This window comes from Heteronotia binoei, chromosome 1 (assembly GCF_032191835.1).
Source record: "Heteronotia binoei isolate CCM8104 ecotype False Entrance Well chromosome 1, APGP_CSIRO_Hbin_v1, whole genome shotgun sequence".
Lineage (NCBI taxonomy): Eukaryota > Metazoa > Chordata > Lepidosauria > Squamata > Gekkonidae > Heteronotia > Heteronotia binoei.
The window spans coordinates 76,906,795-76,923,151 of record NC_083223.1 but is presented as its reverse complement, the minus strand read 5'-3'; the positions used below and the strand labels follow the sequence as shown (position 1 = coordinate 76,923,151).

The following is a 16,357-nucleotide window of genomic DNA, read 5'->3' as shown; positions in this document are numbered from 1 at the left end:
TTTTTTTATTGTTTATGCAGGACAAAGTGGACAGCATTCAGTTTTCTAACACTAGTAATAGGTAAGGAAGTAAACTGTTTTTGTGTATAATTTCAATGGATTCCCCCCCCTCCCTGCTATATTTGCAAAAGATGATGACCCCCATTTTGTGACTCAAATAAAGCCTGAATATAAGTGGAAAGGGAGTGTGCTTTGAAAATGAGTTTGATTTCATGGGTTTCAATAATATTCAATACAAAATTCTAGCAGTTCTGGCTTATCAAACAATGTGCATGACAGAAATTAAGTCATGGTACGCACCCTTGCTGTTAGTTGCTGCTGATCCAGAAATGGAAAAGTATTGTGTGATTAATGGCTATTGGCAATTATGCCTGTTATAGTGAACATTTTCATTAGCCCACACTGCTGCCTTATCATTACTTTATCCACCTGAAGTATGTGTATTGTCGTGCATGACTTACATAAGTGGGATTTTCAAGATATGCCTGCACAATAGCTGTTGCTAGTACTGACTTTCAGTCCCCATGAATTTGAGCTGAGAAATGTACTCATGCTGCACTTTGACTCAGATCCCTAAGAAAATTTCTTGTTGTGTGGCGGGGAAGTTTTTCACAGATTCCTTCCTCTTACTGCAGACATTTTACTCTCCCTCTCATTCTTTTCCTGGGATTGCCTGTTCCCCCAGGAACATTGTTTTGGTCTACAGCACATGGGGAGAAGTGAGAGAGAAGCACATTTCAACTGATATAAATACTTCCATCAGCAGGACTTCCAGTAAATCCAGGCCTTTGTGTGCTAATAGTTAAATATGTGTACAAAATCTCATATGGTACATTACACTGTACAAAAAAAATTATGAGCACTTCATTGATTTTGTTGTATGTCACTAATTAAATGGTCTTAACTCTAGCTTAAAGGACTATATAAATTGTATAACTTATCCTAATCAAAATATTATTTCTCTTTCTGCTTCCCATCTTCCCTATTTGGAAGAGCCTGACTTTTTGCTTCTTGATCCTATCACATTCCCTGTTTCTTTATGGTCCCTTTCTTCTAGCAACCCCCCCCCCCCCAATCCTCCATCGATGTCCCTTGTCTGTACTCTTTCACTTACAGTCTTGGAGAAAGGATATATTACAATACTGATAACTGTTGCTTCTCAGAATTCCAGGAGCTGCTAAGGCACTACTATGACCACTAGCTTTCCTTAACAGTTTTGTGGATAGGGTCTTCATTACTAGTGAATGAATGGAAATATTTTGTAAGAGGAGCTCTATAAGGATTATAAGTGAATACAGGAAGCTGGATAACTGCACTTAACTCTATTTCCATAGCTATTTGTGCATGTTGTGAAGTCCATCTAAAACTGATAGCTCAGAGTTTGTATAAATTGTATAAGAATTGAACACTACAAAAAGACTGCAACCTTCCTGTATTCAGACATGCACACATAAAAACAAATCTTTTCTGAGAGACATGGGAGTGAATATTCTTTCATTCTCTGTTAGGTTCGTTAGTGGAAGTCGTGATGGCACAGCACGCATTTGGATGTTCAAGAGAAGGGAGTGGAAGAGCATTCTGTTAGATATGGCTACTCGTCCTGCAGGGTAAGTAATTTTTTTGTAATTTGCCTTACCTTCTGTTGAAGTTTGAAATTTTATCTGTAAACCTCAACTTATTATGCTTGCTCCACTTGAAAGACAAAAGGGAGCTGCTTCTTAATTACCTATTAGTGGTGTTTAGAGACCATGTGTCTCACAGTGGAGACTAAATTTCATTTATTTATGAACTCCCTCTTTAGAAGAAGAAGATGATGATGATATTGGATTTATATCCCACCCTATACTTTGAGTGGTCACAATCTCCTTTAGCTCCCCCCCCCACAACAGACACCCTGAGAGGTAGGTGGGCTGAGAGAGCTCTTACAGCAGTTGCCCTTTCAAGGACAACTCCTACAAGAGTTGGGTCCTATGGCTGACCCAAGGCCATTCCAGCAGCTGCAAGTGGTGGAGTGGGGAATCAAACCCGGTTCTCTCAGATAAGAGTCCACTTAAGCACTACACCAAACTGGCTCTCAGCTGAGCATATGAATGCTGGTACAATTGTAATGCTGGTGACCTCTTAACTGTGGTTTTGAGATCAGGAAGAGGCTTGTGGGATACAGAAAAATCTATAGAGTCCTGTAGAATGAAGTGTTATCTTTCCCAATCACTTCTAGGACAGAGGATTTCTAGGGGCCTTTGCAAGCCTCTACTGGGTGAAAGAGCTCTTTTGGTTTTTTGTGTAGGCTCCCACCAGGGTTGCCAGCAGGTGTAGAGGAAAATGTCCTAACTCTTTAATTGTGGCTTAATATGTGGAAATGAGTAGTTGAAAGATCTTCTTCGTGGTCTCTGTGCATTCACACATATGGGTATTCCTCCGGAATGGCCCTGACCTCGGAGAGTTCAAAGCAATCTTGATCGTAGATCTGGCGCGCCTCCCCCTCGTCCCGGGGCGGAGCCACCGTTTGCGCATGCGCGGACGAGGAGGGAGGCGTCTAGCCACTCAGTTTCTTCCTTACCGCTGACCCGATCGCACCTACCTCGTTGATCTCCAACTTCCTCATTGCAATCTACCAGCGAACCTACTTCTTTCTTCAAATCTTCCAACTTCAGTCTTTCATCTTCACCGGGTATCGTATAAAAAAAAAAAAAAAAAGAAAAAAACCTTCCTCACTATCTTTCGGACTTTCTCCCTCCCCCCCCCTCCCCGCGAGCGGATGGAAGGAAGGGACAAGGTCACTTTCAAACGCTGCACGCGCTGCTCTGCCAAGATCCCATCGTCTGACGGGCACTCCCTCTGCCTTTTCTGCCTTGGGGAGACCCACCACACGGATTCCTGCGCCCACTGTAGCCAGTTCGGCAAACAGGCCCGCAAGAATCGCGCCGCGAGACTCCGGAGCCATCTAATGGAAGCCTCCCTCCGACCGCATGGCGCGCAACACCAGCATCCGCCATCTTCCCCACTCCACGTGGGAACGGCGCAGCCGGCAGCTTCCGTGGCTCAAGGTCCCTGTAAGCCTAAGTCCGGTAAACACACCACAAAGTCGGACGGCACCAAAAAGCGTCACCGCTCCGAGTCCGCCCACGTGGATACGACGAGCACCGCCAGCATAAAGAAAACCAAGTCTGTACATCGACCCTCCGACCAATCTGGGCAACTCACAAGCTCGAACCCGACCACGAGCTCGACCGCAGTAAGATCGACATCGAACCCGACCACGAGCTCCGCCTCGGCTCCCAAGACACCAACAGTGAAATTGAGACCGACACCGAACATCACACCATTGGAGATTGTGCGCATCTCCTCCAAGTCGCCGTCAGTCACGAACTAAGAGGGCCTTGGCATTGTGGCATTGGAGCATCACCCAGGGCATCTTCCTCACGGCCGTTCACCTACCAGGGAACGAGAATACCCAGGCAGATGCCCTGAGCCGCCACTCGACCAACAACCACGAGTGGTCTATCAGCACTCAATACATCCGACAAGTCTTCAGAACCTTCGGAACCCCGAGCATAGATGTATTTGCTTCACCATCAAATGCCCAGTGCACCCACTTCTACATGAGAGGTCCACCATCCCAGCTCTCCAGAGGGGATGCATTCCTCCAAACCTGGAAGGGAAAACTACATTACCTGTTTCCCCCCATCCCACTCATCACAAGGGTCCTGCAGAAAATCCAAACAGACCGCACGAACTGCATCCTCATAACCCCATGGTGGCCACGCCAACCCTGGTTCACCACCCTCCTGTCCCTGTCCAACAGGACATTCCTAATCCTCCCACAAGCACAGGACCTTCTCTCCCAGCAGGACGGAAAGGTCCTACACCACAACCCGGCATCCCTCAAATTGACGGCCTGGAGAATCAGTTTTTAGAATTTCCCCCGGACGTCCGCCAAGTCCTAGTGAACTCTAGAAAACCATCCACTAGGAAAGCCTATCTACTAAAATGGAAGCGCTTCACTCACTACGCCTCTCAACATAACTTTGACCCTAACTGCGCTACCATCTCTCAGGTACTAACCTACACCTTAGCACTTTCAAGGACAGGCCTCTCATACTCCTCCCTGAAAGTACACCTCGCAGCTATCTCTGCCTTCCACCCCCACATCGGGGGAACAACTGTCTTCTCTCATCATGCCACGAAGGCATTCCTCAAGGGCATCATTCGTCTACACCCTCCAGTCAGACAACTCCTCCCAACCTGGAGCCTCTCTCTAGTGCTCAGCCAGCTCATGAAACCACCCTTTGAGCCCATGGCATCTATTCCACTGCACCTGCTATCGTGGAAAACAGCACTACTCACGGCTCTCACCACAGGCAAGAGGGCTAGCGACATCTGTGCCCTGAGGGCGGACCCACCTTACACAATCTTTCACAGTAACAGGGTGGTCCTTCGCCCCGACCCGACCTTCCTACCAAAGGTCGTTTCTCCATTCCACCTAGGGAAACAGTCAATCATACCAGCCTTTTTCCAGCACCCCTCGGACGCAGGCCAGAGAGCTCTCCACAACTTGGACGCGCGCAGAGCACTAGCTTTCTACATAGACAGAACTCGAGAATTCCGTAAGGATCCGAGACTCTTTGTTACCTACGCCACCCATAATAAGGGCAGCAAAATATCTACTCAGAGGCTCTCTAAGTGGCTCGTTGCCACCATAGAACTCTGCTACCAACTGGCGAAACAACCAGTCCCGCAACACATACGAGCTCATTCTACCAGAGCCGTCGCCACCTCGTCAGCCTTCACGAAGGGCATCCCTATAGAGGACATCTGCGATGCCGCGGTCTGGTCCTCCACGTCTACCTTCGCCTCGCACTACGCTCTTGACGTTCGTGCCCGGCGTGATGCCTCCTTCGGACAGGCTGTACTTCGCTCCATCTTCGACTGACCACCGTAAGTACCACTCTCATTACATTCTGGTCTAACCTTGCATACTTTTTACAGATCCAGCACCCGCCTCCGAAGGGATAGCTCGCTAATCACCCATATGTGTGAATGCACAGAGACCACGAAGAAGATGGACAGGTTTCTTACCTGTAACTGGTGATCTTCGAGTGGTCATCTGTGCAATCACACAGACCCACCCAGCCTTCCCCGCTGCTGGACACTTACCTAGCACGTCTTCCACCTGTCCGGTGGCGGGAAGAAACTGAGTGGCTAGACGCCTCCCTCCTCGTCCGCGCATGCGCAAACGGTGGCTCCGCCCCGGGACGAGGGGGAGGCGCGCCAGATCTACGATCAAGATTGCTTTGAACTCTCCGAGGTCAGGGCCATTCCGGAGGAATACCCATATGTGTGATTGCACAGATGACCACTCGAAGATCACCAGTTACAGGTAAGAAACCTGTCCTTTTTTGTGACATGGTAGTAAATAATTTCACCTGGCTATTAACGTTCCATTAAGCCTTTATTATTCATTAAGTGAAATATCTCTTTGTTATGGAAAACAGGAATAAATAGAATAACTTTGTAAAGGACAATATGGCATTGACCAATTTTTTGAGGTCAAACTGCAGTGCCTAATCCTTGAATAATGAATAAGACCCACATATGTCACGGGATAGGCCGGCTTCCCTGTCCCTGATTGTGGATAGGAGCTCCTTCTATTTCCACTCCTTCAAGGTCTGAAAGTTCAGCCAGACAAGATATAGTTCAAATGACTGTGAACAACAATGACTTGGCTACTGGCAGAACCCAAATAGCAATCCTTGTGACATGCTGGTAGCAGTTAATTTAGGATCTCTAGCTCTGGGATGAGAATTTTTCAGGGTATTTAAGGAGAGGAAGTAGTTATCAGCTGTTGTTGCCTCTGTGCCCCTGCTATGTAGGCTGCTGCAGGCTGAATAATAGTTCTCTAACAACAAGACTCTTAAGGTAAAGGAGGCAAAACAAGCCCTGCCCTCAGAAGATCAGAATAGCAATCTGTGGAATGAAAATGAGTTTCCTCTCCCAGGGGATTCGTTCTTAACTGTGGGTTTCCCTGAAGACTTACGACTTCTAAGGACTATTTAACATAGAATATTTTATGAGGCGTTGTCAGAGGTCATGGAAGTGCTGATAGTGGTGCCTGTGGTCGTTTGGATGTCTGCCATAGAACTATAAGTTATGCTGAGGATGGTGAGGAACATCTGACTAGACTTGGGTAAAAGAAAAATGAGACACTGCCATGTAAACTGCAGATGCAGCTAATTCTGTCTACCTAAGAGCTTTGGTCTAGAGGTCTTTTAGTAAAAATCTTAAGAGTTCAACCATGCCGGCAAGCAAACTGAAGTTGTTACCTTATGCCATTCATAGCAAAGGCAGTGGCTGTTGCTGTGGTGAGGTGCAACTTAGCAGCAGTGTATGAAGATTAATTTCACTTGGATACTAATTACAATTCTCAGATGTGACTTTCTTCTTACAATTCCACTTGAAGTAGAAAATGCTGCCCTCTGCTAGAGATTTGTCTAACAGATGCCAACCTAATGGTTAGAGAGAAATACTGCTAGGTCTTGATGAATCAGGATGGTCCAACACGAGCCCTACATTACTGCTTTCTTAGAACTGGAGTGCAGAGACTCTTCTGGCTTTCATTCAAACCAGCAAAGAATTGCCACAAACATCAGTCCCTCTGTCCTATAGATCCTGTGAATTCGTAGCATTTTTGTTTTTAACTTGTTTCATTACTATTTTAAATTGTTAAATTGTTTGCTGCATCATAAGACTGATGACTGAGGGCAGTACATGCACTGTTAAATTACTGATATATTTCTTTGAAAGACAGCCGTCCTATTGAATGTTAAACGTAACCCCCCCAGGGTTATACACCAAAGCAGAATGCTCCACATTTAAGATCATCCTCCCCTTTTTAAAAAAGCAGGATTGGCCTTTTAAAAGCTAAAATAAGACTCCCAAGACTAGGCAGCTACTAAAGTGGCTCTTTTTTTAAAAAGAGAAGCCAAACCTTGCCAGAAGACCAGGGAAAGGAGCAAAAGATTTATATGGATTAGGATTGTAAATCAGTAGAAAACCAACACAAGGGATTACACTCTGTAGCAGTGAAGCCCACTCACCCTTCATTGTTCCTGCCACTGTTCTCTAGGGAAGAAACTGCAGCCCTGAACTCAGTCAAAGAGTCTCCTCCTCTTGTTCCTTGTGACTCATAGCAGCCTAAAAGGCAGAGCTTGTCTGCCACTGCATCACTTTCACAAATGCTGTCTCCTGGATAGTAAGTCCAGCAAGTGCCTTCTCCCTGTGCACAGTGAGAGAATCACTCTAACAGAAGTCCCATGCTGCATCAGTTTGGCAGAGTTCTCTATCTAAATGGAAGATAATCCCACCTTCTTTAAGAAATTCACAGAAGTATTGTCTTCCTTTTGATTATGTATGGTAATCTCCAGTATCTTCTGAATAATACACATCAGGAAACATGCAGAAATGGTTAATTGCACTTTTTGGCTGGGACCTGGAGTATATATCTGTGGAGGATCCATAGGGTTCAGTATACTGCTGTCTCCACCAATAGTACCTGGAAGCTGAATTGTGCAGTCTGAAGGGACTTGAATGCACAGTTACTGAGATTATTCTGGCTTCTTGTGAAACCTCAGCCATTTGAATTTATAAGACATCCTGGAAAGTTTTTGTAAAATGATATAGAAAGAAAAAATTTGATTCAACTAAGGTTCATGTCTGTCACTTGCTAGGTTTTAGCAGATGAGTCTCAATGGCTACTTCCTGCTATTCTAAAAAGGCAGTCAATACTGATTTATGTGGTCTTTGTATTAGCCTGGTTCTGTATTTTCTTGAGACATCTACATGTTAAACAGTTCCTGCAAAGGCCAGTCTTGGTAGCCATCTTTCAGGGCATATATTCTTCCATGGGTTTGTTTTATAATCATAAAAAGTGCCTTTTGAGTCAATATGCAATGTTCCAGTTCACCATCTGATGCTAAAGGCACATGGTACGGCCATCAGTGCTGCAAAGCGATTATCTCAACTTGATACGTTGAGGAAGGAAGTATCTTGTGTGCGGACTCTTATTCTTATGATTTTCTGTTTCATAGATCTCATTAACTTCTTCCTTTCTTTTCTTCCAGTCTTTCTCACCTCAAATAAAAGGAATATCACATTTATTTATTTTATTACATTTGTATCCTGCCCTCCCCTCAGGGTGGGATACTGTAAGCTCAGGGCAGCCAACAACAATAAAAACAACATAATGCTAAAATAAAATCACAATAAAATCATTAAACATGTTATATAATTTTGTACAATTTAAAGCAATCCTTTCAGTTTCATTCCCCAGAGTCCAAGATGGCGTGGTTAGTTCTTATTGAGGACTACATGAGAAAATGATGTTAGGTGTTGTTTAGCACTCTACATTTATAATGGGATGGATTCAAATACCAATGCTGTGGGATGGTGGAATAGTGGTCGCCTCCCCATTAGATGTTAAATGCCGGCCTAAACAAGATTTTGTAGGGCATAGAAGTTCTGTTTATGAGTAGTGGAAGATGCTAGGGTTCAGATTTTTATTTTATTGTATTCAGTGAAAATGTTGCCTAGGTGAATTTGAGTTGACAAATTCAGAATTGTATCATAACAGCATATCAGAAATTGGGCTTAACACCCCCAAACTGAATTTTACAGTCACAGTGACAGGAGTTGCCACCTCAGCACAGGTATTAAATGCTACTTTTCCACGATGAATGTAGAGCAGCTACATGGAGCTCTACCTTTATCAAGCACCTCTGCATTGAAACTGCATTGTTTGGACAAAAGATCTTGGTAATACCGGTACAATTAATATTATTTTTGTAAAACATTGTCTCATGGCTAAGAAATACTACACTTGGTGTGCCTACTGTAAGGTTGATATCCTGGCTAATCCTGTTTAAGGTTAGTACAAGATAAAATTGAAGATACCTATAATTATAATTAGAACCTGAGGTGTCTACTTTTTCTAACATTCACTTTCTTGTGCTTAAAGCCATTATAGGATCCAGTGTTGTAAGTTTGCCATTTATTTATTGTTGCATCCGTGGCCTCTGAAACTGAAAAAGCTGTCTTCCTTTGGGAGATTCCACAGGGGCCTTTGGAAGTAGATGAAGGGAATTTGTAAAAGCTGATGCTCTCTCCATGATTGTGTTGAATTCTCTAAAGCTTTTCTGAACAGGTCTGTCAGTTGAAGAGGTGTGTGTGTTATCATTGCTCCATACTGTGTTAATTGTTCATTTTATCAAATACATATTTGGAATTCTGACCATTTTAACCAAGGATGTTTAAAATGATCTTTTGTCATTAAAAGAAGGGGTTCAGTGTTTCAGTTATTTAAATATTTTGTTCTTTAATTATAGCCAAGCCCTACAAGGTGTAGAAGACAAAATCACAAAACTGAAAGTTACTATGGTGGCCTGGGACCGTCACGACAACTCTGTTATCACAGCAGTTAATAACATGACTTTGAAAGTTTGGAATTCTTTCACTGGTCAACTTATTCACGTCCTTATGGTAAGGAAAAAGTGGTAATCCTTTTTTTCAGTTTGTCACAATGATTATAGCATTGTTGTGTCTTTGTATACTGACACAGTTTTCTGATAGGCTAAATGAGCATTGTGTGTGAGTGTGAGTGAAAGTAATAAGTTCCAGATAGTTTAAAATATTGAAAGGTAGATGCTTCACAAAGGAAGATGTCTGAGAGAACCAGTTATTTTTTGTTAGGGTGGCAGAGTTTAGTAATTAACAAAATATTATATTTTTTTTCTTCAGGATGCATGAATTTTTTTTTTGCTAAATTGTTTTTTTTTAAATAGTCTTTACATACATGTTATATTAACTAAGTGGTTTCTGTTTGTTACCCTGTTTTTTTTTTAATGTAGGGACATGAGGATGAAGTGTTTGTACTTGAGAGTCACCCTTTTGATGCTAGAGTTCTGTTCTCAGCTGGCCATGATGGAAATGTCATAGTGTGGGATTTGGCAAGGGGAGTAAAAATCCGGTCTTATTTCAACATGGTATGTGTTTTAAGACGTTATAGAAGCTTTCTACCTTTGGTAATCAGATATAACTGGACAGAGTTGTGTAAAATATAAATGTAAATGCGTATGTGTAGTATATGTATGCAAGCACTAGTATGTGCTTATACAGTCTCTAGCTTTGCTAACATTTGTCTTGTATAGGTGATCTTAAAATCTAATTTCAAGTTATTCCAGCAATCTGAAAGCATTATTTTTCTTGGAATTAAAGTCTTCTTGCAGAAAACGTGTTATAGTACTTAGACCAAGAACAGTGTGATACAGGTGTGTCTCCCAGCTTACAGGGAAGAGCCCCCCAGTTATGTATAGATGATCAGTTATAGAATTAAACTATGCCCTGAATATCTAAATTACTTCATGGGTATACAAGAGTATGATTTGCAACATATTAACTATAAACCTAGATTTCTAATATGAGGTGCTTACTTGCACAGTTCCATAGAACAGAACCTTAAATACATCAGTTAATTATCTGAGCATAAATGAAGCAGAAAATTAAGAAACATAACTTGAAAAAATTGCACATGAGAAACAAGCGTTCCAGGTGGGGTACCATTTGTTCTCTGAGTGAGTTTAGAAGCATATCTGGTTTCATTTTCACCAGATAGTAGGTTGCTAGTATAGTAACACTCTAACAGGCTGGATGTAAGTGGGTGGTAAGAGAAGTTGTTAAATCTCCAGAGTTGGAAATCAGCTTCAAGTATATATTGAAATATATTCCTTCTGTGCCAGTCTGGTTAAATAAGTTAACAAATGTTTCTAGCCTATTAAGAAGTGTTGACTAGCTCATCTGCCTGCATACTTCAGTGTAAAATATCTGTGACACATTAACAGTTTTTAAAGAGGTAATAACTTTGTCATTGCTTGAAAGCAGTTCTTAGTCATCATTGGCTAAATGGCTGTTTTACTGTCTTTCTTTATACAGGAATTAGGGCTACTTGGCTTGTAATATGCAGAACATGGTGATTGCCAGTGCTTTTTTAATAGAAAAAGTCCAGCAGGTGCTCATTTGCATATCAGGCCACACCCCCTGGCCTGGGAGCACGTGGCTGCTGCATGGCGGGTTGGACCAGCTGGAGCCCTGGCCGGCTCAGGTGGAGCTCCGCTCCTGTGGGCTCTGGCAGAAAATAAGGCCTGGTGATAGCATCACTGTCATCTTTCAGACAGTTGTGTGCAAATTGCCATCCAAAAGTTTAAAATATTGTGTGCAAATTGCCATCCAAAAGGACTGCAAAATGAGTTGCAGATAGCTGATTCTTTGGTCAAGGTTCTAAAGCACGTTCTGTTGATACTAATGCTGTTCATTTTTAAAATCTGAAGACATCCAGCTTTATATGAGAGTATTCAGTTCTCTTTGCTTAGACTGTTTGGATAATGTCTCACTGTCTACTAATTCAGAGCAAATGGGTTTTTGTAAAGTGTGAATCAAGCAGAGGTTAAAGTTTGTAAAACTATTCCTGTCCTGTGCTCCTTCGATAAATGTCTTGCATTCTTCAGTCATTGCCACTGACTACAAAAGGAATAGATGAAGGTAAATGGCAAATCCCCCCAAATAACCTTTTGTGGTATTCTCTTTATTATATTGTATGTGTAGTAGTCAGGTATACAAGCATATGTGAATCTAATCTTAAAAGTCACATGCTCTATAGCTTTCACTTTACACTACTGTACTTCTACCGTAATTTAACTTTTCAGGATCCTTCATATTTCTCTAATTTTAATCCTGCAGTCCTATGCCCACTAGTTAGTTCCACTGAACTTGGTAATTGTGCATAGGGTCACCATAGATGTCATCTTACAGTGCAATCCAAAAGAGAGTTACACCAGTCTAAGCCTATTCATTTTAATGGGCTTAGACTGGAGTAAGTTGCTTTAGGATTGTACTGTTAAAGAACTACTGGTGCTCAGGGGACATGTCTAAATAAAAGAATTCTTTCAAGTAGAAATTTTAGGATGCTTGTTTTGGAAATTTTGCAGACCACTTGTAAACCACTTGTTACCAGACAGAGGGAGAATACATTAAATTCATAATGGGTTTTTATTCGCTTTAAAACACTGCAACTTTGAAATCACTATAAGCAAGCAGAATGCTTGCAATGAAAACTTCATCATAATACAAAGGGTTCCACTTCTTATAGAGACTTGCTTTTTCCATAAATGCGTATGATTGGAGAGTTAGATGTGCACTTTTTAATTACACAGTAATGAAGAATTCTCTCAGTAGAGCTAAGAAAAAGTTACCAGATCTACATATGGCTTTTTGAGTATACTGGCTGGTATACTGTTGAGTCGAAGAGGCGGTATATATATTTCCTAAATAAATAATAAAAGCTAAGAATAACAAAGAGGTGACACATTATCAGTCTTGGTTTCTTCAAGTGCCTTTAATATTTGCTGCTTATATTTGCATGATCAGAATATTATTTCTCTTGATTAATAATGTATACACGTACAAAAAAGATTGGCTGAGCTAGACAGCAGTAATAAAGACACTTGTTCACATTTCTACTCTGTTAACATTTTAAGTAGTGTGTGTGTGTGTGTGTGAATCTAAAAATGTTACATGAGAGGATCTAAGCCCTTCCTTGTCGTATCTCACCATGAGCCATCATCCAAAATTCATGTCCACCTCTCCTAAGCCTGTAGCAGCAGTGAGCTGGTTTGGGGGAAAAAGGGCTTTGTCTGATGTAACATGGAGAGGTAATGGGAGGAGAAGAAAAGGGTGTTCAGTTTATCATTCATGTCCATTTGAAACTAGACCATCCCATCTCCTTTAGACAGGTGAAGGCAGACATGTGAGTAAACAAAGCGTTTCCGCCTGTCATATTTAGTTTTCCTTTAACTGGCATTTAAACTAGAGGAATACACAGGACTTAACCTCCCCTCCCCTTAATATGAGAGTCAGAATAATTACATCATAGTATTCAAATTCAAATATTTTGTGACTTGATAGAAACAAATATTTTCAGCTACCTTGTTGTATCTTCTGACTGGAAACACAAAGACAGCTGATTCTAACAATCTAGCATGTAGTAGAATATTACGGCCTGAAAGACACGGTACCATAAAATGAGGTTGCCTATCCACCTGCAATTTCTGCAGAAACAGTTTGTTTCTGATTTAATACCCCGTTCTCGGGATGGGCAAACCCTAAACAACAAAAATCTGTGTTAGGCCACAATAATTTGTATCAGTTCCTGTATTTCCTTTGCAGGAAGTAGTGCTGATATATTAACATGTTTTATAATTCTAAACTTTATGTTGTGATCCGCCCTGATTTCGTCATGGGAAAGGGTGGAATATAAACCTACTAAATAAATAAAACTGATTATTATCGTTAAAACTCAGTTGGAACTCTGCCCTAAAAGGCTTCCATGCATGTTTTTGGGGTTCTGATGGTATTGCATTTCCAATTGCAACCATTCATATCAGATTATGTTGAGGAACTCTTCTCCACCCCTTGCTTGCACGAATATGTTTGATGAAGCATGGACTGTGATTGAAAGCAGCCCTGGGGCACACATAGAAGTTCTAGATTGTGGCCTTTAGGTGTTCATTGTATAGAAATTTGGATGCATGCTATTTGGGCAGGAGGCATTGACAGAGTCAGTCTGAAGCAGCAGAACAAAGTTGGAACCTAAGACCAACAAAGTTTTATTCTGGGTATAAGCTTTCATGTGTATGCACACTTCTTCAGATCCATTGAATCATAAGTCACCAACTGTTATAGGTAGAGGGTAAGGAGGGTGTTCACAGGAAGGGCCCATTAGAGTCAAGGCACATAAGTAGCTGAGCAGTAAATATACCTAAGACTGCATGAAGGTGATTGATAAGACATGTGAATAGCAGCATATTAGGATACAGCATGATGAAGGTCTTCAGTCAGAATCAGCTAGTTTTTAGTAGGATCATGGCTTTATAGTTCAGTGCAAGGTTGGTGCTCTTTCAAAAACTAACTTTACTTGGTAAGAATCTGAGTAATCTTTGATCATTCTTGACAGTTATGATTATTATAGATTTAAGCTGCTTTAGAATGCACTAGTCAATAACTCTTATTCTTCCATTAATGTTTAACTTGAACATAGGTTCCATTGAAATCAGTGGAATGTATTATCATTGAATTGGGATATGTTCAAACACACCTAATGTTGGAAACCCTAATCATTGGGTATGATCTAGAACTTGACCAGCGAACTTTTCTACCTCATTTTTCAGTCTGAAATAGGACTTTTTATTCCCTGTTTCCATGGGCATTGTTAGTTGGTTGATTGTGGAAGTATTCTTCCTCATCCCTGTTAGTAATTCTACATTGTAGCCATATAGTTAGGAGCAAAGGATTTTCCCTGAAGTGATACTGGAATTATTTTGCAACTGGGAATATTGGTAGAGTACTGAGGACATAAAGTTCAGAGTGGTGATTGGTCACCTGTGCTTGATTGACAGGTTACAGGGAATAACAAAAACCCATTTGTTCTGGATTAATGGAAGTGGAAAACAGAAAATGAGTATCAGGTAAAATTCTTTTTAAAATATTTGCAGTTCTATAGCTGAGTTGCAATCAATCAAAAACAGTGTCTGAATTCAACTAAATGAATAGTTTGGCTGACCATATAGTTCATACCATTACTTTAATAGTTACATTAATAACCTGTTTACTTAGCTTGTTAATGTTACTATTGAAGCAAGTGCTACTGTGTTTGATACCAGCTTGGTATCTGGCGATAGGCTTAGTATTGTGCTTTAACACATGAATTGAAAATGATGTATCTCTCCCCTTAATTTTAACCAAATAAATACCTTGTTAATAGATTTGGATTACTTTGTTTTTTTTCTTAAAATGCCAAGGTATAGGAAATGTATTTACATATAGCATGTACAGACTTTGCTAGCCAGTAAGCATAAATTTAAAAAATGACACACTGAAAATTATTTCCCTCTAACAGTATACTTTTTTAATAGGTTGTCATGGTTGTGTGTTTGAAAATATACAACTGTATCTGCCTGTTTTCTAGTAATCTTATGTGCTGGTGTGTTTCAGATTGAGGGGCAAGGTCATGGAGCAGTCTTTGACTGCAAGTGCTCACCTGATGGCCAGCATTTTGCATGTACAGACTCTCACGGTCATCTTCTCATCTTTGGCTTTGGATCCAGTAGCAAATATGACAAGGTATTTATTATACATAACTAAACAAATTTAGAGTAGCTTTCTATTAACTTCAGTACTAGAACAATCAGTTAGTTACCTTTAATCATCTAGTCTTCCAACTTCAGACTCAAATCTGCCTCCTGATACATGCTATATTTACATTCTGTGTTCAGTCAGTTTTTCCTGTTCACATATAAACAGCACAGCTCATCACTTTCAGGTCATGGATGCTTTCTGAAATTGTCTATATCATACTTTACACTATTTAAGAGAGAAGTGCTGCTAAACACAACTCTAATATGTACCCTTAAACCATCTGGGAAATAATACAATAATACTATTGTACCGTTAATTTAACATTCTGATAATAATTTTGTCTGGGACTTAGTGCCACAGTTTGAATTCTGATTTTAAGGGCACTTTCCCTTCCTCCCTAGAGCCAGCATATCTCCTCTCAGTTTGCGATTACATATGTTCCACCTGGTCTGCTGCTAGGCTTTAGGCCAGGATCCCTCCTTTTAATAGGAAAAATATGAGAGGTCTGCTCTGTACCAGCTTGACTGAGCAAGCATCATTAAGGTTCAGTTGGTGCTAAGGGTCGCTGGAACCAACCCTACATTTCCTCTTTGTTGTATCTCTTTCCCATCAAGATACAAAACTAGACTGTATTTGAAGGTATTCAATGCTTCATCCCCAGAGGCTGGTTATCTAGTGCTCTCATTTTGAGCTCTATTCCTCCGTAGAGTTTTCCATTACAGCATATTTTTACCCCAGGTTAATTCCCCCCCCCTCCCCACTCCATTTTGGTTGCTGTTGACCTCCCTTTCTGTCATTATGAGCCCTTCTGTGTGTAGTCTAGTGTTTGGATTTGGCATACTAAGTGCTGGAAAATTCATATGTAGAATGTTGTATTTGTAACTTGGAACTAATTATATTAGAAATTGTATTTATTTGTTCATATAAATGATATAATATGTCATAATTATAAGGTTCTAAATGATATTGAGCATCAAACTGCATATCTAATGAGTATGCTAAATACTCCCTAATAATGCTGTTAGTAGAAGTGCAATGCTGTATAAATGCTTATCTTACGACAGACTGTGTTCTGGTGTTAGTGAAAAGAATCCTGAAGACCTTCATCATTTGAAGC

General features: G+C 41.0%; 1 protein-coding gene across 2 annotated transcripts in view; it reads left to right on the top strand.

Moving 5' to 3' along the window:
• Positions 1-16,357, top strand: part of PHIP (pleckstrin homology domain interacting protein) — a 109,971-nt gene that overhangs the window by 48,324 nt on the left and 45,290 nt on the right. For both annotated transcript variants that reach the window (XM_060236313.1, XM_060236306.1), the window contains exons 12-16: positions 21-61; positions 1,509-1,607; positions 9,381-9,534; positions 9,903-10,037; positions 15,097-15,225. In XM_060236313.1, the coding sequence (XP_060092296.1) occupies positions 21-61; positions 1,509-1,607; positions 9,381-9,534; positions 9,903-10,037; positions 15,097-15,225 (558 nt within the window). The remainder of the gene's footprint in view (positions 1-20; positions 62-1,508; positions 1,608-9,380; positions 9,535-9,902; positions 10,038-15,096; positions 15,226-16,357) is intronic.